The following is a 15,600-nucleotide window of genomic DNA, read 5'->3' as shown; positions in this document are numbered from 1 at the left end:
CAGACGTGTCCCACCAAAACATTTGGTAAGGGATCACCAACCAATAAGACCTTCCCCACTGTTTGCAGGGACCATCAAGTTGTGTATATACCATCTAATCCGTTCAAAAGGTGCACCCCAATAGGAAAATCAAGCCTTTGCAAAACCCAGGTGGGTCACACCATGTGAATTTTGAGGTCTTAGGGATGATTTTACCTGTTCCCTGCATTGTGGCAAATCAAAGACTTGGATCAACTTGATTTCTGGTTTCTACAATAAGCATGAGGAGAATATGATGGATGGGTGGTGGATCAGATGGACAGTTGACATGGACCCACGGCAGCCCAGTACCACCGCAAGTAACCACATGAGCCCACGTCCTAAATTGACTGGTCGGCTTATTTTGACTTACCCTACCCAGATTTTAATGGGGTCAGCCAAAAATACAGACCCAACGGTTGTGTGGGCAAGGTCTGGAGCTCGCCCCAATCTGACCCATTTCCACACCTAATCATAAAATGGTACAGATCCGTTCACAATCATATCTGGTTTTGCTGTCCAGATTCAACAGCAGTGGAACCATTTTACAGATTGTAAGGCGATAATATATTAAACATGGGCTAATTGACTTCAACCAATAGCACTGCTACAGATTACTGAAAACTAAAACAGCAGGTTTATAGTTTTTTTCCGATATCCATTTCTCAGGTGGTGGTGGAATTATTCACACAAAATCTACTTTCGAATCTCAGGGCAGAAAATAACTTCCATGAAGAACGGGAGGATTTCAAACAAATCTTCAAGGCCCTTCCGAACACCACTAGTAAGAGCTGAAATAGGACCCACCTTTCATACATCTCTAACCTGCCCAGAGTATTCAGGATATGCGGATTCATTCCTCTGCTTGGAAGCCTCTTCAAATAGTCCATCCGCTGTTTTCTGTCTATTGAATGGTGGTGGTTCCATGGGCATCCCAAATGCCTGAATGAACCCGTTCTTCATCTCCTCAGCTGCCTCAAAGAAACGGCTGAGACCACCAAACATGCTTCGCTCGAGAGCTTCGATGTCGTTGCGGAGCCCAGGGAAGGAGAATGGGTCGAGAGAAGAGGATTCAAATGGTAGAGGACCACCTCTAGTAATCTCTTCAGTGACGTCATCCTCTGTATACTGTGTGTTAGATTCCACAACTTCAGCGGGCCTGGGGACATAAGAAGAAAATTCATTTTCTCCTACCAATTGTAGGGTCTGGAAGTAGCAGTGTGCTCAAAGACATCCCAGGGCACATTGCAATATAATACGTCGGGACTTTAGCCTTTGAATCAGGGTCGTCTTCCAATGATCTAAACCATTTGTATGATTAATCTCACAACTTCATCATGACCTTTTGAAATGTGGTTCTTTGGCTTTGATAATGGAAGGTAACCATAACCTTCATATAATCAAAGGATCAAAACATACAAACTGAGAGATTTTTTGCGCATTCCCCAATCCAAGAGAATCCTTATCAGATAAATGGTTTGGGTCATTGAAAAGAACCCAAATCCAATGGTTCAAGTCCCGACGTACTATATTGCAATACATTGGGAGGTATTCCAGCAAACCTCGTTGAAGTAAGGGAACCATTCAGAGATGTAGCCAACAGCGAGAAGTTGCATAGAACATGTAGGGCTGCATTTGGATTCACCATAGAACTGAATTGCAATAGTAACTTGAATAAAGGAGAGATGACATGCACTGGCTTATGTTCCTTAGTTTTCATAGTGTGGAAGCATCCTTCAAATTGCAGTCACATTCCTTTCCAGTCCAACTTGAAAGTACCATCATAAACATGATTTGGGTCCTAGTCCATCGACGTTAATGCTATGGAAGGTCAGTTTGGATTTCCACCTTATCGAACTAACTAAGATCATTTGCAATGTGCCTCAGCCATGAAGAACAGTAGGATCAAATGTCGGTTATGGATGCATTAACAAAAAAAGGAAAAAGGCGTGCAAAGAACACTATAGAATATTAAATATAACATATTGGATTAGTCATAAAACTCAAAAACTACTACATCTGGAAAGCATCATATTCAAAAAAATTACCTATAGAACCTCAGCACTGCCAATGTTATATCCGTCTCACTGAACTCAACTAGATCTCTCCTTACATGCCTTGAATAGAAAGTCTTAGGGCCATTTGGTGCTGTGTAGTGATAGGGAAAAACTCAATGTTGGAACATGCGCTGTCTTCAGTTTGTAATAGAAAGTCTCTCTCTCTCTCTCTCTCTCTCTCTCTCTCTCTCTCTCTCTCTCTCTCTCTCTCTCTCTCTCTATTTTTTTGATAGGTAAGCCAAGATTTGAACCTAAGACTTCAATATTGGAACATGCGCTGTCTTCAGTTTGTGCTTTAAAGCTTCTTCTTCAGCTGCTTATCCAGTGGGTATCTCACTCATTCTATAGATGGAGTTAAGGCTTCTCAAGTATGGGCTGTTTATACCCAGTGTTCAAGTTTGTTAGTTTTTCATACTATGGAGATAACATTGGATCGCACTAAAGCATGTGGTTGGTTAATTTCTATGAATCGAACATGTCTCGCCATTATGGCTAGTCTACGATCACATATGTAAACATGTTCAACTGAACTTGTTCTGATCTATCAGCTCATCTGAGAAGCCACACAAACCAAACGGAGAACATTTTGAATACTAAAGCAATATTATAGGTCACTTGTTGGGCCTGAATAACATGTCAAAGGCTGATTTTATGCATAGGACCTGGCTCATCTGAGGAGCCACACATGTTCTAGAGATTAGCGACCTAGTTGACTAGTTTACCCTTCTCTTTGTTTATGGACATTGAAAATATTCGTTACAGGCAATAAAAGTGATCCTAGTTTCCAAGGATTGGAGGGTAGAATTGCTTATGTGTTCCACTGAAATGACAGCAATTGAGGAAACTTGCTGGTTCTTGAATTCAAAGAGCATGACATCCAGTGATGTCATTGTGCATTAAGGATTGATAAGGTAGTGTGTCCAAACGGACGACCACTTGTTTGGTGGGAGTACTGGATCATTCGGGCTAGTGGCATGAGCATTCAACTAGCCACATGCTGAGAGAACCACTTGCACGTTGCAATCTCGGCCTAAATGAAGGGACTGTGATGATGCACTAGGTTTCTCACTAGGTTTGGCATTTAGGCACCATCATCCTAGATAATCTAGTTGGTTGCTTTATTGATTAGATAAAGGATATCATAAACTTTCACATGATAAAGTCTTTATTCATGCTTAAGGAGATATTTTTTCTAATGTGAGCTTTTAAACCTTCATATCACCAATCACTATTATGACAGCCTCTTCAATTCCCTTTCAAATTGATAAACATTCCAACACTTACTGGTACCAACTTCAAAGAGTGAAAGGAAACCATATATCACTGTAGAGTGTATGGACTAGATCAAGCCTTGCGGGAAGATTCGCTAGTGAAGCCAATTGAATCAAGCTCAGCAACTGAGGTGGCCGAGTACAAGAAGTGTGGATAATCTAATGAGATGTGTCTAATGACAATAAAGCATTCCATATCTAACCTGGGGCTATACCAGCAAAGTGAATGCGAGAGTGTTCATAGCAATGATTGGGGAACGGTTCATGAAATCCAATAAGGCTAAAACGATATACTTCTTAGTAAGCTCATTTCGTTAAAGTACACCGGCCAAGGGAACATAGAGGAGCATATTGTGGAGATGTCCAACCTCGCTTCTAAAATAAGACGCTTAAGTTGGACATCTCAAAGGATTTGGTGGTCTATCTCTTTAAGCACTTCTTCACTAAGATTCAACACTTATAAGGTCAACTATAACACCTGAAAGGAAGAGTGGTCGTTGACAGAGTTGATCATATAGTGAGTGACAAAAGGGGAGGGGCTTAAGCTAGAACGTGCTCACATTGCATTTTCTTCTTGCGAGAATAACTCACAGAAATGGAAAGAACGAATCTAAGAACAAAGGTGAGCAAAAAGTAGTGGATGATGATTCACAAATGAAAGACAAAAGCAAGAAGGATGAACCCTGCTACTTCTTCAACAAGATGGGTCACTTCCAGAAGCAATGCATTGGGCATAAGGCATATGTAACAAAATAGAAAAACAAAAGGTAAAGGTAATCTCTATTTTAAATCAAGCTTCATTAATGCACCCGAGAATTCACGTTGGATCAATTCACGAGCCGCCAATCGATGTTTCAAGCTCCATTTCTAAGAAGCAAGGAGACCCATTGATGCAAAACGTTATATCATGAATTCGTGATGGACAACGGCACTAAGGCAAGGGGTTTATAGGCTACAGTTAGGATTTTATTTAGAACTTGTCAATACTTTCTTATGTTCCTTCTATTCAGACAATCTAGTTCCAATATCACATTTAGACAATGTTGGTCATACCTTTTCTTTTGGAAATAGAAAGATTGTGTTAACCTATGCCAGTTAAATCTCGACACCCCTTATCTCCAATCTCTTAAATCTATACATGTGAATATGAATGCTAGTATAAAGACAAGTTTAAATAAAGAGCATTCCTCAATGTTTATGACATAGTCGCCTTGGACAAATCTATCACAAGAGGATGGAAAGGATTGTGAAAGATGGAATTCTAGCACTTCATAGTTTGTGTAAACTGTAAAAAGGCATGTGGCTTGGGTACTACCCCCGCCCAGCCCTAGCTAGGAATGAATATGGGCTCTGAGGGTCCACCGTGATTTATGGGTTTTATCCACACGATCCATCCATTTTGCCATATCATTTTAGGGTACAAGCCCAAAAAATGAGGCATATCCAAGGATCAAATGGACCACACGACAGGAAGCAACAGTGATAATGACACCCACTGTTGAAACCTTCCTAGCCACCGTGATGGTTAATTGCCATCCAACCTGTTCATAAGGTCACATAGACCTGGATGAAGGTAAAACGCAAATATCAGCATGATCCATAACTTATGTGGCCCGCAAAAAGTTTTCAATGGTAAGTGTTTAATCCCCACTGTGTGGTCCACTCGAGCCTTGGAACTACCACATTTTTGGGGTTGTACCTAAAATGATATGGCAAAATGAATGGACGATGTGGATATAACCACATCACGGTGGTTCCTTAGAGCCCCCGAAACAGACGAAAATGAGAAAGTTAATACCATTAGGAGTTTGTCTCTTAGAGATGATACACCCACACATCTGTGGCCTATTCCTACGACTTCCTAAAATGGACGTGACTCTATTACTCTTACTGAATGGACATGACTCTATTACTCTTACTACGAGTACCTATACTTTATCACAACAAATCAGAGGCTTTGAATGTCTTTAAAGTTTATAAAGCCAAAGTTGAGAATCGACTCAACAAAAAGGGTCAAAATCCGTCAAATTCACCTGAGGTGGTGAATGTGAGCACAAAATCGCCTTGCAAATTACATCCACCTAAACACGAGAATATAAGAGGTTGATAGCAGGCATATTTTTGCCATTAATAAATGCTTAAAGTATGGAAAAATAAAAATAAAAAAAATACAAGAGCAGCCCACAGGACACCCAAGCCCAAACAAACACAAAACACCCTCACGCTCAGGGCACCCAATCCCTGATATGCATAACAACTCGATTGAGGACCCCAACAGCAGCACCACTTTTATTGTAGAAGCAACGATTATTCCTTTCACCCCAGATGGCCCAAAGAACAGTTAGCAAGGTGACCCTCCATCTAGATTTACCTATGCACCCCCCTACACCAACACACGATGAACAAAGGAGGCTCTCAATTAAGCTTGGCATGACCTCAGAAACATTTAAATAGAGAAAAATACCAGGCCAGAACCATGGAGAAGTGGCAGTGAATAAGAAAGTGACTCATTGAGTCCGCAACATTAAGGCAAAGGAGACAAACATTTGGCAACGCCATAGTGCTTTTGCGAAGGTTGTCAACTGTTAGAATCCTATTCCTGCAAGCAAGCCACGCAAAAGCTGCAATTTTTTGAGAAGCTCCATAGGATCAGACAGGGCCAGTGTGATCACTACAGCCCAAATTGTCAAAATGGGACAAGATCAAGTAGAATGATCGCACCGAGAAAATTCCCGATTTGCCATTACGCCAATACAAAGAATCTTTCACTCCCGGAGAAGGCAGAATCCTTCACAAACGCGAAAGAAGACACACCATGTCATTAATCTTGAAGATAAATTTCGTCAAGGAACCAACATACCCCCAGCCAGTTTTCGAAATATCGGTATCGCACAATGTATCGCACCCTTGGGATACAGATACGTATCGGTTATCGCACGGGATATATCGTTTGTATCGCATAGTTTATCGCACTTTTTGGGAAACATGGGGAAACATTGGAAAAATGGTTGAATTTTTTAATGAAACTTTGGGGATCGTTGAAAAGGCCCTTAATACACACTTTTAAATCATAATATCTCAAAAAAAAAAAGATGCACATAAAAAATTTACTTTGTATAGGGTCCTAAGTTATGCGATGTTTAACTGAACTAATGTAACTATTTTTTAACTTGAATGCATGATATTTATAAATATACCATAGTCATGTATGAAAACACAACCAATTCATTGAAAAGCAAAAGAAAACAGTAGAATGAGTCAAATCCAAGGCTCAAATGGACCCCACCATAGAACACAGTAGAGAGAGTGACGCCCACCATTAAAATTTTCTAAGGCCCAAAAAATAGTGGATCTGGTTCATTCTTTGTCTCATGCCTTAAAATGATACACCCAAATATATGGACGGTTTAGATACAACACATACATCATGGTGGGCCCCACAGAACTTGGTGCGTCACTTCAGTAACCGTCTGGCTACGCTCCTCGTCAAAACTTGGTGCGCGGGGAGACGGATTGGCTACTCCCCCTGACACCGGCCTCATGGCTGGTGGTCGGTGCTTTGTGGGCCCCACCATAATGTATTTGTTTCATCCATTCCGTTCATCCATTTCTACGGATCATTTTAGGGACTGATACGATAAATCATAGGGATGTAAGTCTAAGGTAGACCACACCAAAGGAAAACAATAATGATTGGATATCCACCATTAAAATCCTCCTGAGGCCCACTGTACTGTTTATTTGACATCCAATCTGTTGATTGGGTCCTAAAGACCCAGATGAAGTGAAAAAACAAATATCAGGTTGTTCCAAAGCTTTTATGGCTCCCACAACGTTTTTAATGGTCAACGTTCATTCAACACTGTTTCCTTTAATGTGGTCCACTTGAGTTGTGGATATGGTTCAATTTAGGGCTCAACGCCTAAAATGATCAGTAAAAATGATGGACGGTGTGGATAAATCACATGTAATCATGGTGGGCCCAACTGAGTTTACTCAGAAAGATAAGAGCGTACTGACTACGCGAATGCCCGTCAGTGACAGGCTCGCATGCTACGTCACCAAGTTATGTGGGTCCTACCATGATGTATTGTTTCTATCTACACCGTCCATACATTTGAAGAGATCATTTTATAGCATGAGCCAATGGGTCAGATCCAGAGCTCGAGTGGACCCACCATAGAAATCAGTGGAGAAAGGTTTCAACGGTGGAAAACATTTACCCCATCGGCGGGGAAGCGGATTGCGTACTGAGTAACTCAGTATGCTAAGCGTATTGAGTAAACTTTGTGGGATCCACTGTGATTTATATATTTGATCCACACCGACCATCCATTTTAAAAGTTAATTTTAGTTACACATACCAAAAAAAAAAAAAATTATATCCAAAGATCAAATAGACCACACCACAAGAAATAGTGTGAAATGAGTGTCAACCATTGAAAATTTCTAGGGGCCACCGAAGTTTTGGATCAAGCTAATATTTTTTATTTCACTTCATCCAAGTCTTTTTTATCTTATGAACATGGTGGATGAGAAATAAATATCACTTTGGGCACTAGAAAGATTTCAACGGTTGAAATCACTATTCCCACTGTTTCCAGTGGTATGGTTCACTTGGGCTTTGTATATGCTTCAATTTTAGGCTCAACGTATAAAATCATGTGAAAAAAATTATGGACGAATTGGATAAACCGCATACATTCAAGGTGGACCCAACTGAGTTTACTCAGTACGATAAAAGCGTACTGAGTAACTAGTATGCAATCCCATTTCCATCCACCGAAGTAGATGGCGCACTGTGTACTGAGCAAACTCTGTGGGGCCCACTGTCATTCATGCATTTTATCAAATCCGTCCATCCATTTTATCATATAATTTCAGGTCATTTGAAAGAAAAATTAATCATATATCCAAGCTCAAGTGGACCACACCACCTGAAACAGTTTGAATTGAAGTCTACCGTTGAAAAGTTCTTGGGGGCCCACAGAAGTTTCGGATCAAGATGATATTTGTTTTTTCCATTCATCCATGTCTTTGTGATATTATGAACAGTTTGGATAATAAATAAACATCATTGGGGCCTTATAAATATTTCAACGGTGGAAATCAATATTTACACTGTTTCCTTTGGTATGGTCTACTTGAGTTTTTGATATACTTTATTTTTGGGCTCAACCCGTAAAATGATCTGGAAAAATGAATGGACGGCGTGGATGGACTATATACTCAACAATGGGCCCTATAGAGTTTACTCCGTACGATAGGAGCGTACTGAGTAACTCAGTACGCAACCCGATTTCCCTGTCCGCCTCTCTTTTCACTTTCCCTATTCACTTTCATTGCCATGGCGCCATCCACGCAGTCCGTCCGTCCCTCTAATCTCGTTCCGGAAGCCACTGATCGTCAATCCGACTTGATTCCTTGCCGGAATCTCCGAGAAAGAGGGAAGATGAAGAAAATGGGAAGAAAATCGCACTTACCTGTCAAATGGACCACCTTCGATCACCGCTATAGCCAGGTACTCTCCGTTTTCTTTTCTTTTTTTTTTTGTAATTCAAATTTTTTTTTTTTTTGATTCTTCATTGCTCGGATCCGATTTTTATGGTGTGTGTGTGTGGTTAGCTACAGTGGGACCCGTAAGTCCCCTGCAATCCACCCATGACTGTCCGTGTGTTGATGTCCGACTATAATGGAGAGGAAATGGCGCGATATCGTCGATATATCGTGCGATATTGTTGATATATCGTGCAATATCGACGATAATATCGGCCGATATCTGGATTTGGAATTTTTTGGTATCTTCTGGAGGTTATCGGGAGTATATCGTCTCGCAGTGGTGCGAAACCGATAATATCGGCCGATAGTATCGATATTTGAAACACTGCCCCCAGCATCCTAGCCCGAGAACCCATTGGCGACAATGATATCAGCAATAGGACAAAGAATGGCCAAAGAAGGGAAAGACAATTAGAGTGAGGATTCTCCACACCAACCATCTTCCAAGAATTTGATCCTAGTCCCATCCCCAATGGCGAAGCGAAGCTCATACCGATAAAAACCTTGTTTGTGACCCGAGCAACAGCCTTCCAAAGGAAGGATACACGATAGAGGGATGAAACCTTAATCCAACAACCCATAGAGGATGAACAATACTTAGCAACAATGATTGTCCTCCACAGACTGGTCTCCTCCGCCTTGCAACACAAGACAAACTTGCCCAGCAAGGCAAAGTTCCCCTTTGCAAAAGGACAACAAAACTCCTTCCAATTCAACAGATGGAATTTCCCCTTAGAGGCACCACCTTGCTAGAGAAAATAACTTATCAGCTTAACCATTCTCACAAGAACAACTTTTGGGCATCGAAAGACGGACATAAAATAGAGAGGGATGCCTTTCTTAAGGTAATTTTACCCCTAAGAGATAGCAATTTACTTTTCCAATGCCAGGACTCCACACCAAACATATTCCCAAAATTTGACCCTAGCCCCATCCCCGACGACGAAGCTCAGACCGGCAAAACCATTGTTCACAACACAAGCAACAACCTTCCAAAGGAATGATGAAAAATAGAGGAATGAATCCTTAATCCACAAACCCATAGTGGATGATAATAATGATTGTCCTCCATAGACCGGTCTCCTTCACTCCGAACCGTCAGGCCTACTTGCCCAACTAAGCAAAGTTAGAGACATTGAGACATCTAATACCTACACCCCCTTTAGAGCCACCATCTTGCCAAAGGAAATCCTAAACCGAAAGTAGGTATAAATGATAGAAGGTAAAGTTCTACCCATAACCAAACTCATTTTCTCTTACATCTCCACACATCTCGTTAGAGAAAAAGCTATGCTTCCTCAAAATTTTTCACATAATAAAATTTGAGTACTCGCGGGGCATTTTAAACATTTGCACCAGTCCCATGGGAGCCATCGGATGCTCATCATGTTAATACAAACTATCCAAATCCATTATCCGTACACGGGTCACATGTGACCCACCTTAGGATTAACTCTAACATTTTCCCATCTGGGTCTCATGTGGCAGAGTAATATTTATGATGGAGAGGGGGCATATCTAGCACATATCTTATGAGTTGAAACTTCTATTAGATACTTATAATGGAACCAAGAGCTATAATATGACCAATTCAGTCCATTGCGACTACTAATATCGGATCATAGCTGCCGTCAATGCACTTATCGAAGTGCGATCCAACATAATCACAAATACGAGCACTCCTACTATCATGGATACTTTAGCATAGATGTATGTTATGAAAATTACATGCCCAGCATGGTCATGCATGCTAATTTCGAAGCACTATTGTTACTCCCAAGTTTGTGGAATTTAGACCGGTAAGTTTGGTTGGCAGCTTGTGTAAATTTGCGGTTGCAGTCACTGCTAATAGGATAAGTAAGATCATGGGCTATGTTATCGACTGGGGAAAAATCAGGAGGTATGTTATCATCCATTTCAAGGAGAATTCGTTGATAGGTGGCAAATTCAATTTAGTCTTTCCAGACAATGATTGTATGGGATCCAACAAAAGAAATGGCAACCTATGTATTCTTTGAAAGTTGGATATGGAGAAGGCATACAGTAACACGTATTACTCACTTCTCCTTCACATGCTAGCTTGGATGGGTTTTTGGTGAGAAGATAAAATGGGTTAAAGGTTGCATTCATGGGCTCATTTACAATTTTGGTTAATGGCACTTTTAAGGATTTATTCGATAATTCCAGGGGCCTGAGGAAATCAGATCCTCTTTTCCATTCTTTTCAGTATTGTGGTGGAAGGTTGTATTGTAAACAATGCTATGACTGGTCATGTTCGAGTGGGTGCCTGGGCAGGCCAAGTTATGTTCAAACAGGCATGACAAATCATTTCTGCTGTCCTATCAGTTGCCTCAATGGATAGGTACCTCCTTTTTCTTTTTCTTTTCGAGAAATGAAATTTTCATTACCGATTAGAAAAAAGAAAAGAAGAAGAAGAAGAAGAAGAAGAAGAGATAACTCAAGATTCTACAGTTTGATTCAGCAGTTCTTCATGAGGACAAAAAACAATATTTAGCTTTAAAATTGTGTTTGAACCTAACCCCTAACAAAGCTGTGCCCTTTTGATAACCAGCCTCTACAACTGGAAAAAAAAGAAAAAAAAGAAGAAGGAAAAATAAAATAAAAAACACTAACAAAAAGTTCTGAAAATATCGAAAACAGTCCAAATCTCCTTGCTTGCAACAAAATCCAATCATATTAGGGAAAACATATTAGGGAAAACATGAATAAACAACAAGAAAAACAGCGTATTAAGAGAAACACAGTTCATTTTTTAACCAAAATCAATCGAGATATTAACACAAGTGAAACCAATCAGCAAAATCTGTCCTCATTTCCTTAACCAAGGCAATAGAATGAGCAGGAACGAGTATACAACAGCAGAAAATCAATATCATTTGCAAATCCTCATTTCCTACAACAAAATCCTTGGAAACAGTGGTAAAGAAAAAAAACAAACAAATAGCAAATAAGAGAAACCCAATTCATTTCTCAACCCAAACCAATTAAGAGAGGGAAAAAAAAACGATGAAAGCAGACCAAATCCATTAACCAAATAAACCAAACAAGCAAAAAATCAAACACTTAATTACAACCGAAAACCAAACAACCCAAATCAATCAAGAAAACCAAAATGTAAAAAAAATAAAATAAATCATATTCTCCAACACAATTCAATAGCAATAATAATAATAAGCTAACAAACATGCACTGGAATCAGCAGAAAAACAATACGAATATTTAGCTCAATGAGAAAAGAAGCTGCCTACATCGAAATCCATAGGATCGATAGGAATAGAAGATCAGATGAATAAATACCTTCCGACACAATCCCTGAGGAGCTGCTCGGTCTTCTCGCACCTCCGGACGAACTTCCCTGGCTCGACCTCATCGATCTTGCATTGCGATTTCACGATCCTCCGTGTCGAGCATCGATCTGCTCCGTCGTCCAATCTAGGGTTAGGGTTTCCGAGATCGCGAATTCCTCCAAACCCTATAGGATGATGAGAAGAACTCGTTTCAGGTGAATCGCCCGATCCGTCATCACTCCATTTCCAACCCATTTCTCTCCCTCTCTCTGCCTTCGTTTGCGCGCAATCCACATCCGCTTATAGGCGGTTTTAGACCAGCTCATTCTATTTTCCCTCTGTCGCGACTGACAAACCTCTATCTGTCGCCGTCCCCCATGGGTCCACATGATGAGTGGTACTATGATCGGAACCGTCCATGTTGTAGAGTATATGCTACGTATGCTATCATAATAAAATTATATTGAAAAAATGGTTGTGACCATCACCAGCTGTAGATAAGTTGGAAGCAATGAAAAGGGGTTTTTAACGGCTCATGATTCATCAAGACAGCGTAATTGCGGTGGAAATAACGAGAGTATGGACGGTTCAGATCATCGTAGCAATGGGAGCACCAATGGGTGGCAATACATGCAGGATGGCGACAGGCGAGGGTAGTACCTAATCCACCGCCCCCCACCAGGACCTGGCTAGAGACGGACGGTCCTGTCCGGGGCTCTGTGGGGCCCGCCGTGATGTATATGTTTTATCCACGCCGTCCATCATTTTGACCGATGCATGATCCCAAGAAGAAAACATATTTGAGATTCGAATGGACCACACCACACAAAGCAGTGAGGATTGAAAGTTTACCGTTGAAAATCTTTCGGGAGCACAGAAAGTTTGGATTATGCTAATATTTATGTTTTCCATCGTACAGTTCGACGGGTAACTTATGAAAAGGTAGGGTGGAAAATAAACAAATAAACATTATGATGAGCGCTGGGAAGTTTTCAACGTAGAATTCAATCCCTTTCCAGTGGTCTAGTTGACTTGAGCCTTTAATTAGCCCCATTTTTTTTCCCATCTTACATAAATGATATGTCAAACTGGATGGACTGCGTAGGTAAAATATAAGTCGGGTTGTGCATCAAGTCAAGTTGAGCCGAGGTGGGCCAATCTTGGCTTGACTCGTCCGTGCTCCCGCACCCAAGCTTACCATTAGAGCTTGGCTTTACTCATCCATGCTCCCCTTGAGCTCGAGCCTGCCCTTTAGATAACCATACGAGCTCGAGCTGAAGGAGAGTTTTAGAAATTGAAATTTTTCTATTTTCAAACAATTACCTTTAAAAAAAATAAAATAATAATAATCAAATAATACATTTAGAGATATATTGTTGTTGAGAAAGAGACAGTGAAAGAGAGAGAGGGTGTGTGAGTTTGGTGGGTGCAGACCGTGTGGCTGAGAAGTTGAGTCGAGCTTGGGCAAGCGGCCAATTAGGGAAGAGAGAGAGAGAGAGAGAGAGAGAGAGAGATCAGGCGAGCGCAGTGGGTTGGGTTTGTAACGGGAATGGTAAAGAAAGGGACGAATAGGGTACGGCCTTTAGGATTATTTTTTTTATTTTTAAAAAATTTTAAATATATATATAAATATTCGAGTCGATCCGAGCTCGAGCTAACCAAGCTTGAAATCAAACTTCTAGCTAAGCTGATTCAAGCTCCATTCTGCTCAACCTCGGCTTGTTTTCAAATGAGTCGGGTCATATGAAGCTTGGCTCGCCTTGAGTTATCATTCAAACCGAGTCAAACCGAGCTAGATCGAGCCTAATTGAGGGAGCTTTTAGATTGGCTTGTGTACAACTCTATGTCCAAGCACAGAAAAGGAGATTTCAAACATGTCATGGGTGCCATACGTGAATGTAGTAGGGAGTCTCAAATATACGATGGTTTGCATGAGGCTAGATATCTCACAGACAGTTAGCATGGTCAACAAATATATGGAGAATATGGGAAAAGAGCACTGAAGTGCTATTAAATGGATTCTCAAGTATCTCAGGAACACAATCGACACTAGGATTATGTTCGAAGGACATAGAGCTTTAGGTGGAGTTATAGGCTACGTGGATTCAAATTATGCAAGAGATCTAAACAATAGGAGGTTAACTACAGGATATGTTTCCATATTAGTAGGAAAATCGATATGTTGGAGATATACCATATAGTCTGCGATAATATTTTTTATAACTGAAGAGGAATAAATGGTTGTGACGGAGGCATCAAAGGAAACATTATATTTGAAAGGTATGATATGAGAACCCATATTAAAGCAGGAGGCGATTTGGTTCCATTGCGATAGTTAGAGCACTATCAATCTAATGTTGAACCAAATGTATCATGCGAGAACCAAGCACATCAACGTGAGGTTCCACGAGATACGAGAACCCATTACTTCAAGAGAGATTTTGTTTTAAAATTTTCACACAGATGAGAATGCCGCAAACATATTGACAAAATTGTTGACCGCAAACAAGTTCAAGCACTACTTGGGCTTGATCATTCTCACTGGCCATTAATAAGATTGGACACCCTTGCACTGTTCTAGGTAGAGGATGCAGGAAACGGTCTACGCTCAAGGTGGAGGCTAGTACCGAAGATCTTGAAGGTGACTTGGCAAAATATAAATTAAGGTGAATATTTTTGTGTGGATGCCTTGGATTCTATGCAAACAGAGAGTTGAAACAAGGCTTTGTCGGTTCGACCCATGGAGTGCGGGTTTTCTTAGGAGCAGAGCATGGTCTATCGGTCCAAGTCAGTTTGACTGGTAGGGATATGTTGGTCTAATTGACAGGTTCCGACTTAATTATGCAGTTTTGTAAAAATCAGGGTATTTGAGCTTGTTAATACGAGTGTTTTCTTTCAAAACGTAAGAGTTTTCAAGGTGAGAGTGTTTTCTACACTTGTAAGGGCTTGTGAAGGAATTTTCTTAAGGGCTAAGGCTTCCCTAAGCTATGCATTGCAAAGGGAGATCGGGTACTTCTGTAATCGAAGAAGGTGAGTGGTTTAACTCTAAAGTTTTGATTATAGTGGAGATTTCTATCACTTTGTGTCACGGTTTTTTCCCCACAAAAGTTTTTCACATTAAATATCGTGTGTTTGTGCATTTTGCATTGATTGGTTAGTTCCATTTGACTGCTCTATCTTCATTGAACGTGCTTCCAAAAAGCGCATGATTGGTCCAAGTATTACATCTGAATTTCTAATACCTAGGATTGATTCGGATTTTTTGTGGGCTCGAAATTACAATACCGGTGAACCACACCATTGAAAAAAGTGGTGAATAGAAATTAAAGACTTTTTGTGGGCCATAAAAGTTTTGGATCAAGATGATCTTTGTATTTTCCCTTCATC

At 40.6% G+C, this 15,600-nt stretch overlaps 1 protein-coding gene across 1 annotated transcript; it reads right to left on the bottom strand.

Annotated features, from left to right (window-relative positions):
* Positions 1-511: 511 nt before the first annotated feature.
* Positions 512-12,507, bottom strand: LOC131232611 (fra a 1-associated protein). The gene is made up of 2 exons (XM_058228963.1): positions 12,224-12,507; positions 512-1,177 (listed from the first exon to the last, which is right to left on the bottom strand). The coding sequence occupies exons 1-2, from the start codon at positions 12,466-12,468 to the stop codon at positions 829-831; spliced, it is 594 nt and encodes a 197-aa protein (XP_058084946.1). The 5' UTR covers positions 12,469-12,507; the 3' UTR covers positions 512-828.
* Positions 12,508-15,600: the final 3,093 nt, after the last annotated feature.

This window comes from Magnolia sinica, chromosome 18 (assembly GCF_029962835.1).
Source record: "Magnolia sinica isolate HGM2019 chromosome 18, MsV1, whole genome shotgun sequence".
Lineage (NCBI taxonomy): Eukaryota > Viridiplantae > Streptophyta > Magnoliopsida > Magnoliales > Magnoliaceae > Magnolia > Magnolia sinica.
Note: the sequence above shows the minus strand (reverse complement) of the source record. Positions and strands in the feature narration are given on the sequence as shown.